General features: G+C 43.0%; 1 protein-coding gene across 1 annotated transcript; it reads right to left on the reverse strand.

The window, feature by feature from the left end:
- Window positions 1–999: 999 nt before the first annotated feature.
- On the reverse strand, window positions 1,000–1,959 carry LOC142849483 (olfactory receptor 52M1-like). The gene has a single exon (XM_075971719.1). The coding sequence runs from the start codon at window positions 1,957–1,959 to the stop codon at window positions 1,000–1,002; it is 960 nt and encodes a 319-aa protein (XP_075827834.1).
- Between the last annotated feature and the right edge of the window lie 9,800 nt (window positions 1,960–11,759).

Here is an 11,759-nt window from a genome sequence, read left to right on the forward strand (position 1 = left end):
GCCTTAGCACCAGGAGTGATTGCTGTTTGAAAGTGCATCATCAAAACTTTTATGGAAGTGTTTTGAGCCAAAGTCTTCTCATGGAACTTTTGTGATCAGTTAGCAATGTAAGGATAAGTCATAGCAAAGGCTCAAGAAGAGTCAAAGGGACCTGGAACATTTTCAGGGTTTATCTACCATGGTCTTTATCCATTTTCTTCACCTTTGACTTTTCTTTTACCCAACTGCCTTCACGGCAATCTCACTTTTACCTCCTTTCCTTCATCCCTTTGTTATCCCAGCAAAGCTATTGTTATCATAGAACCTCTGAAATGGCATCTCACAATGTCCTTTGCTATCTTCTATTTGTTCACCATTCAGTTCTGGGAGAGGTGGTATTCCACGTCCACCTCGTCTGTTTAAATGAAGGAATGACTTGGTTTAGATACGTTAACTGATGGACAGTTAAATCCCATTCTAAGCCTCATTAAACTTTCTCATATTTATGTTGCATCCGTCTTTGATAGATAAATGTCATTTTAATAGGGAACTCAAGAAAATTTGAAAAGTTTGCCAATATAATAAATATCTGAAAGTGTTCAAAGAATTTAGTAAATTGTGTTTAAGAAGGTTTTCGAATTCTATTATCTACAAGTTGTGCTTGATTACCCTTGCCATAGAGAAACAGGAAATCTGATACATTGAAAGTGAAGAATAAAATGATCTCAGCTCTCATGGCCTATTATTATTATTATTATTATTATTATTAAGCTTATTGTGCTTCATTGTACAAAATTAAATAGGTTTTAAAAAAGGGAATTACAGTACAGGAGCTTATCACCTAATCTTTCTTTTCTACTTCAAGATATTGGATTCATACTGCATAGAAAATGCATGTGCTAACAGAATAGTCATTAGTTCTGCTTTTAGGCTCTTATCCACACCAAAGTTTAGGTGGCACCCAGAAATATCATGGGCTTCCTCATTTAAGAAGAGCCTCTTCCAATCATCGCCAAATATTTATATGTTCCTGGGTTGAGTTCCTGACTTAATAATGTGCAAAAGTCTCTCTCGGATCTGCTTGGTGCGCACAGCATAGACAACTGGGTTGAGGATGGGTGGGATGAGGAGATAAAAGTTGGCCAAGAGAATATGGATATGGGAAGGCACATGATGGCCAAAGCGATGGGTGAGAGACGAGACAGCAATAGGGACATAGAAGACGAGGATGGCACAGATGTGAGATCCACATGTCCCTAAAGTTTTAAACCTGGCATCAGAGGTGGACAATCCCAACACAGCTCTGAAAATCATTACATAAGATGCAGTTATAGCTAGCGAGTCTAGGATTAACACCAGGAATCCAATTCCCATTCCATATAAATTGTTGACTCTCGTGTCACCACATGCCAAAGTGACCACAGCCATGTGCTCACAGTATGAGTGGGCAATGGTTTGGGTTCGATAAAGGGGCAGCCTCAGGCGAATTAGGAATGGAAGAGGTCCAATGTAGAATACTCCTCGGAGGAGTGCAGCCAGCCCCAAACGTCCCACCACGGCATGGGTAAGCACTGATGTATGGTGTAGTGGGTCACAGATGGCCACGTAGCGGTCAAAAGCCATGGCAAGAAAGATGCCTGACTCAACAGTAGCAAAGCAGTGGACAAAGAACATCTGAACCAAGCAGGCGTCTAGACCAATGCTGCAGGCACCAAACCAGAAGATGGCTAATAGTTTGGGCATTGTAGAAGTTGACAGGACCAGGTCAATGACAGCCAGCATGCACAGAAAGAAGTACATGGGCTGGTGCAGGCTGCGCTCTGTCTTAACCACTGCCAAGATGGTGATGTTCCCCACCACAGCCACCAGATACATGGAACCAAAGGGGATGGAGAGCCAGATGTGCAGGTGTTCCAACCCTGGGATGCCGGTGAGCCAGAAGGAGCTGGGTACTGAGCAGGCATTGTTAGAAATGAGCATGCCTGGGAGCAGGGGCTATGCAGAGGTGCTCTTGAGGTCAGGTTTCTGCTCCTGTGAGAGAGAATGCCTCTTGCAGTTCTGGAACAGATCCTCATTTCCATTCTTGGTAATTTGTGGCACCTACGAAAAGAAGAATTCTGAATGGCAGCTTGAAAGATCACTGTTATTTAATTTATAAGAATTATGTATGATGATACCCATTGCTAAACACAGAAACAGGCACGCTCAGGGTTTCTGTCACTGACTTTCCAAATGGAGTATAAAAATATACACCCTTGACCCAGGAAGTTTATTTTGGAGAACTTTTCCGAAAGATAAAGAAAATGCAGAAATGATTTCCAGATAATAGTTAAATGCAAATAAAAAGTAACATGTTTACTCAGTAACTGTATATGCATGCTTTTTTTAAATCGATCAATATCATTGATATCAATAATGTACACTAACTAGCCTCTTCATATTTTTATTCTAAATGCAAAGTGGAGATTTGTGGTCAACATAAATAAAGCATTGCTAAAATTTTAATTTGTACATTTACTGAGTTAAAATTATATGTACTAATAATTATATATTAAAACTATATGCACTTACTAATATAATGGTAGCAAATGGAGGCTGTCTTCTGATTGTCACTATGTACAATGAGACACATGTGCCTGTGCACATGCATGCTCATGAGTGTGTGCATGCATGTGTGCACACACAAACACACAGGCACACACAGACACACATACATACAGACAAACACACAGACACAGACAGACAGACATAGAGATACACAAACACACACAGACACAGACAGATAAACATATACACAAACACAGACACAGACATACAGATACACAAACACACAGACACATAGACATAGACATACACAGACACAGACAGACAGACAGATATACAAACACACACAGACACAGACAGACACACACACAGATTTCACACACATTTCAGGTTGCTGAATTTTAAGCTTAAACAGATCTAAGAACAGACTCAACTTCTTGGGAACAGTTACTCTAGGAAAAGATGACTCTTAGTAAGTTTTTCTTGACAAGTACTGGGCACCATTTGTGATTTGACTGAAAAGGTCCATTTCATTTTTTTTCTTAGAGTGAATTTCATTTAAGTTTTCTACTGTCTGCTGTTGTAGAGTAACAAGCAGGGATTGAACAGATGAGGCCCCTTCTTTGTATATGAATCCTTGATCTCTACAGCACCAAAGAAAGCCCCCGCCTGGCCTTTCTGGTCCTGTCTGCTTCCTGCTCTTCAGATCCAGCTGTTGAAAGTTCTTATTTACTTCTTCACATTCCCAGTCTGAGAGCTCCTGCACCCTTTGCACCCTTCCCCCTCAGGCTGGCCCTTCTCAGCAGAGCCTTGCTAGCGAATTTTTACCACACCCATGTGTGCAACCTGACTTTCTTCACATGGCTCTTACAGCTGAGGTTTTTCATTGCTTTTGTTCCAACTGGAGGCCATTTCCCCATCCTTTAAGGCCAATTTCAGGTCACCCTTTCCAAAGCCCTCTATGGTATCTTTAACCTATAACATTGTGTGTGTGTGTGTGTTTGTGTCTGTGTGTTTGTATGTGTGTATTTTGTGGGGGATGCTTGTAAACTCCCAAGTTGTCTCAAACATACACTTTAGTTTTTGTCTAAATTAGGACTAGCCATCCATTTCCTTACCAAACAGGAGGGAGTCCCAGCATAGCCTCTGAGGCCACTGCCTCAGGCTCCACACACAGTTTAAGAGTTCATTTGCTTACTTAACACCTAGACGTTGGCCAGAAATGGAGTAGAAATATCCACGTTTTGCGAATCTTAAAATAATTTGCAAGATTTTTTATATTAAATATTTGATTAGGATATTTGAATACATAAATGAGTGTTAACTTGTAAAGTTGCTTCTTCAAGGGCCAAATAAATGTACAGTTGCCTTGGATCAATCTGTGACAGTGAAGGGAGGGGAGGCCCTTGAAGGCAGCCCAGGACGTGGAATTGCTGTCTACCAAGCCCAGTTTGTCACCCTAGACTGGCTCTGTACTCAGCAATTTCCTGACAGTCTTGAAGCCTTCTTTTCCATATGTAAAACAAACAAACAAACAAACAAACAAAGGTTTACTGCCAATGGAAGGTGCCTGGAACAGAAAACAAGGGTCTGACCTAACAGCGGAAGCTTTCCCTGAAGTTCAAATGGGTAGCAGACTGGAAATTCCCATCCCCCAAACAGGAAGTGTCACCATGCTTGGTATACCTCAAGGGTCTGCAGAGGTGCACAGACAGGTCAGGCGGACAGAGACTTAAGGCAGTCCGTAGTCAAGGAGAATTTCAAAGCTGGGCATCCTGGCTGTGCAATGTCACCATTCTAAAGCAGAAAGGAGCTCACAGGCTCACTTCCCGCATGGTGACCATTTGCCGTGAGAGAATCTGAGTCTAGCAATGGGCTTGAGTTTCCATCCTTGATTTGTGTCTCAACGAGTTCAGTCAATGAAGTTATGACTGAGTTTTGGGCTAGGATGAAAAAGGTTGGAAAATAAGTGTGCTGTATTTCCATTCCATGTACACTGCCATCATAAGCATCAGTCTTAACTGGCTGTGGTGACTAAATTACCTCAGTCTAGAACATAGCGTGGCAGTACTTCCTGCTTTCACAGATGTCACACTTGTACCTGCACAGAGGTGGCAAGCTGGCAAGTCCAGGGAGAGGGAGGTCTAATGGTCTGAGGCTTCGGAGAGAGACGCTGTTGACAGATGAGAAGCGGGACACACCCACCTTCACAACCTCACTCTAGTCTTTGCTGTACTACAGCTTCACGCAATTTATGTTTGTTTTTAATTTTGTTTCCTGGTCTGCGGTTGGGGGAACCTGGGCATTTCTTCATGTATTAGTCATCTCTCTCGGAGTTAGAGTTCCCAGCTGCTGAATTGCCTTCCTTCTCCCTTCCACAGAACAAACAGTGCTGTTGTCTCCAGGACAATAGCGACTTAGAACCTTCTTTGCCAGCGGGATGACTAACCTCTCTCTCTTTTTGCATAGTCTTTGCTCCTTAGTTTTTGGTGGACTGTCCTGTAAACACATCATGTGCCTTTTGCTTTCAAGGAGTCACATGCATAAGAGTCTTATTTTGAAATTTCACAGCTAGCTTCATTAGCATGAATTTATATTGATTGAAGAGACATACTGATTGTGTTGGGATCAGTTCAGGGTAAAGAGCTCCTGTAACTTAAGACAAGGGGCCCAATTGGGCTGCAGGACTCCAGGCTTTTCTCTGCAGTTCCTAAATACTAGGACACCAAGCCTTCTATAGTGTGGTTTCTTTTTAATTTGATTCAACCAAAAAAGTTTCAACTACTGCTGCTTTTGACTAACCCTATGAAGAGTGCAGTTTCTGCTCTAGAAGCGTGCTTCCAAGAGCTTTGCTCCCCTAGATCCTGGTGTGTGCTTACCCATGGGGCGTGCCCACAGAGCTGTAGGCTCCGTTCCTCACAGTGGTTAGCTCTTATCTGATGCCTGGGAAAATGTAGTTGGCAGCAAGGGGAAGGTGGTGCCCCCATCACGATCACTTTCTTTCCTTTATCTAGGTTCTGAAAACTAGCCAGTTATTTCCACAAGGCTTCACCGAGAAACGTGCATGCTTCCCTCTGGACTTTAATTCCCTCTCAGGAGCAGTCTTCACTCCCTGTCCACTCGAGCTCCAAGGGCCAGACACAGACTTGTTCTTACCCTCTGGTGAGCTCTTAGCTGGTGTGGTTTTTGACTGCCTTCCCTTGGGCCTGAGGTACTTACAGACTCTGAGAGTCCTACCTCAGGATCTCTCTCAAGAAAAGGGTGGGGCAAACCACTAGATCCTCCTAGATCATCATGTAACTATTATAGGATCTTTTCACTACTTCTAAAAACAAAAACAACAACAGCAGTAGCAAAAAAATCAACAAACAACTAAAAAGCATTAATCCCCATGGGGGAGAGGGTTCAGTGGCTGAAGTTCTTGCTTTGCAAACAAGAGGACCTGAGTGTGATCTTCATAACCCATGTAAGAAAGCTGGGAGTGGTGGTGCACGCCTATGATCCTACTACTAGGGCAAGAGGAGAGGCAGTAGACGGCTCCCTGGGGCTTATGGCCAGCCAACGGTCTGCCTGGTGAGCTCTCAGCTAGTGAGAAACCCTGTCTCAGTAGACAAAGGGAATGGCGCATAAGGAATGATGTCAGAGGTTTATCTCTCCACACACATATAGACAAATATGCAGTCTCTCTCTCTCTCTCACCTTAATTAACATCTGGCCTATTCCAAGAAGAAAACAACTTACAATTAAATGTTAATCTTTTTTTTTTAAAAAAACTTTTTTTTCAGTTCATTTTTGTTTCACCCAAATATTTGTAAGTTGGAAATAGTTGTGTGTGGTAATATTCTAAGGCTAATGAGAAGGCTAATTTTAGTTTTCCCTCTATATGCAGAGGCACAGACATATTTCTCAACATCATATAGTCTGTAGAAGCATAGACTAGATTCCTAGGAGGAAGCTGATGGTCGGGCATAGCGTGAGGAGTCCCGTTTAGGTTTTCTCCCTAAGGAATTTCTCTAGCCTATGCACAATGGCATCAAGAAAACTCTTCTGAAAAATGTCCTTGAAGCAAAATATACGTTTTACAGATAAGAAAAAGGGTACCATTTGCTTTTATTATTTATGCAGCATAAACACTTCTTTATTTGAAAGGAATGAATATACTTACTTTAAGGCATTGTTTTGCCTTTATTTTTATGGAGTTTAAACAATTGAATATTTGAAAAGAATTTGTAGCCAATATACTTACGTTGAAAATTATTTTTCCCTTTTCTCTGGATTTTTGGTATTTGTGACAATGGGAAGGATGATTCAGAAAATACTGAAAAGATCTTTCTCTATGGGTTGTGGACATCTGTACAAGGAGAGAGCCTTACAGTCTCTTAGTTGTAATGCTGGAGACTGAACCAAGGACCCCATGGCTGCCATGCATGTGCTCTATCACTAAGTTATACTCCACTGTAAGGCTAGGGACAGATCCGGGCAGAAGAGGTCCCAAAGGTCAGAGGACATTTGCAGGTGGAATGAGGCTACGTGGGGCTCATGATATGAGGATGGTGGGGTACCCATGAAAGTAGTGAAATTCAGGGAGAACTATGGAGAATGAAATGGGGATGAGGAAAAGCTAAGGCTTTGAGATGCCAAGGACCTACGTCTATTAAGAACTAGAAGTGGCGCTCACTATGCTAGATGACATCCTATGCTGTGCTCACCTAATAACGTGGCAGAACATTTTCTTCATGGAAACGAACATGGGATGTTTGTGTGATCCCAGAGCCTAAATATTGGGTCTTCTGCTCAAGATAAAAGGATTCTAGAAAAACTCTTTACTTATTCCTTATTAGAATCGCATTCACGGATGGGAAAATGAACCATTAGTCTTTGGAAATGTATATAAACCACTAAAATTATATAGGACCCCATATATTTTCAGTTTAGCATATGTGCTAGCAAGCTTTCAATTATGTTTTCCTCCAGAATTACACACAATCAGTGGGCAGTTTCAGAGAGATGAGGTTATAAACTTGAAATTAAAATTTCAAATTATAAAGAGAGTAGTCTTGTGTTTTGGTATTTCTGTGTTGGTCTGACCAACACATTTTCACTAGCGGTTTGGAAGTTTAGTTCTGCAACAAAGCTGACTGGCTGAAACCCAAACTGAGGGCTAAGTAGAATCATTACATAAGTGAGGAAGACATTTAGTGGCATCAAACTTACTTTTATTTTTTTTAACTGTGTACATAAATTTAATGATTAAATTTTGCTATCTTTTCTAATTTTTAAAATGTCCTTGGACATTTTTTAAAAATTCATTTCTATGTACATAGAAACAGTTTTTTTTAAAAAGGATTTATTTATTACGTATATAGCAAGTGTTCTGCCTGCATGTATGCCTGTACTGCAGGTAAGAAGAAAGCACTGAAACGCATTGCAGATGGTTGTGGAGCCATTGTGTGGTTGCTGGGAATTGAACTCAGGACCTCTGGAAAGGCAGCCAGTGCTCTTAACCTCTGAACTGTCTACCCAGCCTCCATCTTTGGAAATTTAATGCAATGTATCTTGACTATATTCACCCTTTCCCCCCCATTCCTCCCAGATCCTTTCTGCCTTCCATGGCCATTCAACTTTGTGTCCTATTTTTAAAAAATTAAATATAGCTTGTGCTGCTGATATATTCTTGGGTATGTGGCCTTCACCAGAGGGTTTAACCCACCAGCAGCCCATCCTTTAAAGAATATAGACTCTCCCTCTCAGGGCTTGTCCACTGCTGCTCGCTCCTCAGCTGGGGTGGGATTTTGTGCCCACCTCCCTTCCCACACTGTTATTCTATCCGGCACCAGTGACCACCTCCCTTCCCCACACTGCTATTCTCTCCGGGGCCACTTTGCAGGGCTCTTGTGCATGCTGTCCCAGCTGCTGGGAAGACATAGGTTCCAGGAAACCCTTGTCAGCGCACCCAGTTGGTGCCCAGCATCATCTTATTTTCAGTTGGGTGTCCTCTCCTGAACAGGGTTAGAATGATAATGTTTGCTTCTGATTCCAAGGCTATATGTAGGCATCTTTTGAATATATATAAATTTAAGATAATTTTGTGGGGTAAGACAAGGCCTTTTTTTATTGTTCTTCAATCTGATGTACACTTTTCTCTATTTGGGAAAATGAAAAGATTGAGAGTTGGTACGTGCCAATCAAAGGGTGATGCATTAGTCTTAAAAATGCCTTGAATACAAAATAGTCAGCTATGAAAGACTCATCTGATAAGCTTAGTTTACCGAAGGCGGAGCTCATCTGTCTGAGGTGGGAATATTGAACCAAGACTCAGAAGCAGCGAAAGAGCTTGTACGGAACGCAGCAGGCTGCGAGCTTCCCACCTCCTGAAGTTCTGCATCAGTAGGATGCCGTGAAGGAGAGCAGAGAACACATCCTTCCTGCGCCGACTTTTCTTTTTTTTCTTTTTTTAATTTTATTTTTTATTTTTTCATTATTAAAAATTTCCGCCTCCTCCCCTCCCCCCTCCCCCAATCCCCTCCCCCTCCTTCTCCTGTCCAAAGAGCAGTCACGGTTCCCTGCCCTGTGGGAAGTCCAAGGTCCTCCCCCCTCCATCCAGGTCTAGGAAGGCGAGCATCCAAACAGACTAGGCTCCCACAAAGCCAGTTCATGCAGTAGGATCAAAACCCAGTGCTTAAAAAAAAAAAAACAAAAACCCAGTGCTTTTGTCCTTGGCTTCTCAGCAGCCCTCATTGTCCGCCATGTTCAGAGAGTCCAGTTTGATCCCATGCTTTTTCAGTTCCAGTCGAGCTGGCCTTGGTGAGCTCCCATTAGATCAGCCCCACCGTCTTAGTGGGTGGGCTCACCCCTCGCAGTCCTGACTTCCTTGCTCATGTTCTCCCTCCTTCAGCTCTTCATTTGGGCCTTGGGAGCTCAGTCTGGTGCTCCAATGTGGGTCTCTGTCTCTATCTCCATCCGTCGCCAGATGAAGCTTCTATGGTGATATGCAAGATATTCATCAGTATGGCTATAGGAAAGGGCATTTCAGGCTCCCTCTCCTCAGCTGCCCAAGGAACTAGCTGGGGATATACTTTTCTGCATTGCCCTCTTCCCTACCTTACCTGATCCTGATCTGAAGGAGGAAGCTGGTGTCTGCTGGCCCCAGGAGAGTGATGTCTCCCACAGATGCAGAAAGAACACTAGTGATGGGGAGGGATAACGCTGGTTAAGCATGGTTGGTTCACCAACTCTCTTATGGAGAAGAACCTAAGTTACAAAATTATGCACGAGGTAAATGATCTAATTTTCTACTAGAAGAAACAGAGTTGGAACAGTTTGAGTTTCTCTGTCTCATACCCTAAGCATCTCATTAGAATACCCTGAGAGAGACTGCATTCTCAGCTTGGCTATACTTTTTTTTTTTTTAATGAGGAATGGCATGCTTTGTAATGTTAGTGCATATAAATGTGCATGTAGTAGACCATCTCCTTTATGAGCACATGAGATCCTTCCTGCATGATGTAAACCACAGATAGGAAAAAGTTTCTAAAGTCTATTTTTTCTGATATTGTCCTTCAATATACCTTAGTATTAATTCAGGACCCCACCACCACGCCCAATACTGTAGAGAGAAATGCAGGGATTTACAGTTTTCAGAAATATGGACCTCCCATCCTTTCTGAGTCCAAGCAGACTCAGTTGGGAGGACTTTCTTATTTCTGCATACTATCCTTAGAACATCTTCCAGCTCTAGGGAGGCCAGGACAGGAGAACAGAGCAGGACTTAGATCTAAGAAATTGCAACTCAGAAGGCGTGTCCTTCCTGTTTCCCACTCCAGAGCAGCCATGGTGTGCTGGGTGAGCTGTGCAAACAGCAGATTCTCTGTTCCTCCTCCTGGGACAAGTCTGGGCATTACCCTCTGCACTGGGCCCCAGCCACTCCACCACTCTCAGACGGTATTCCCAAGACTGCTGAGCAGAGTGTTTATAAGTCTCTGAAGCATTAGAGAGTCTTGGGCTCTTCTGACCTGATCAAAGCATCTTAGGAAGGGGAACCAAGAGAGGAGCACTGACTACCAGGAAGACTTGCAGCTGATGTGGAGACTTGGAGTTCCTGGGCATTCAACTCTAGATCACACCTCTGTTTAAGTCTCCACGGTAAAACCAAGGGAAGGGATGTTCCTGGAATTGGACTAAAAGGTTAGTGGCCTCACAGAGGGTGCTTGGAAAATCTTTTACACGCCAGTGCCAGCAAAGATTTAACACTTAACATCTCCAGTGTTTGAGACGCAGCACTTTCTTCTCATTCAGCAGACCAGGCCAGGCAAGCATTTCTAGTAAAGAGGGCTTCAGACAAACCCTTGGCCTCTGATACTTGCGTTATACCCAAGCATACCAGCAGGTCAGAGGATTCTGCATTACAGAAGAGGCCTATTAAAGCAGGCTTTCCTACGATGTTAATTATTACAGCAAGGGATTTTCCAAGTGAAGAAGGTAGGACTGTCTCAGTGCTAGGAAATAGCATGGGGAACTCAGCCATAAAAGATCATGAACAGCCGACAAACCAACATCTTCCCATTGGAAAGCAGTAAACAGGGTGAGGAGCAGAGCCGCTGTGGTTGGTTATGGATGTCTCTGGATAGGGGTCTCAGGTGGGAGACTGTCTTAATGTCAATACTTAACCCTTCTGTCTGTGTGAGGCACCCTGCCCTCCTGCAGGTATTAAGGTACACATGGCTTGCTTCTGACGAGGGGCATAAGGAGATATTTAGTTAGGACCCTGGAGAAAAGATTGGCTCTGTCTAGTCTCAGCAGCTGAGGTACAGCTCTCTCTCCTGAGCTCCTTTCTCACTGTTAAGAAGAGCTGGCATGGAGAGATAAAATGGAGGAGAGATATCCAGAAAAACAGGTCTGTATGTGTTCAGACACAGGGAAGTGGGAGGAAGATTCTACAGTGCAACTTGTCTGCCCAAACCTAAAAGGGCCTTTCCTCCCCAGGGCAGCAGTGCGGGACTTGCATGACACTGGGAGGGAAGACAGGATCTGAAATAACTCTCATCAATGCAATAGTAGCAACAGCCATGCAGAATTGTGGGCACGAAAGCACTCATCTGTCAGTTCTGCGTATTTTCCATTCAAGCAAAGCAAAGCTATTAAGTTCCACATTAAAGTCCTGCTTACTGTAACCTGCACAAGCTATGAAGTAATTTGATTAGAAGCAGGGGGTGAAATAAACAAATCTCCATTAATTA

The sequence above is a fragment of the Microtus pennsylvanicus genome, chromosome 5 (assembly GCF_037038515.1).
Source record: "Microtus pennsylvanicus isolate mMicPen1 chromosome 5, mMicPen1.hap1, whole genome shotgun sequence".
Lineage (NCBI taxonomy): Eukaryota > Metazoa > Chordata > Mammalia > Rodentia > Cricetidae > Microtus > Microtus pennsylvanicus.

What these genes read in the sequence shown, in the direction of transcription:
- LOC142849483 (XM_075971719.1), bottom strand. Translation starts at nt 1,959, where the DNA reads ATGCTCATTTCTAACAATGCCTGCTCAGTACCCAGCTCCTTCTGGCTC.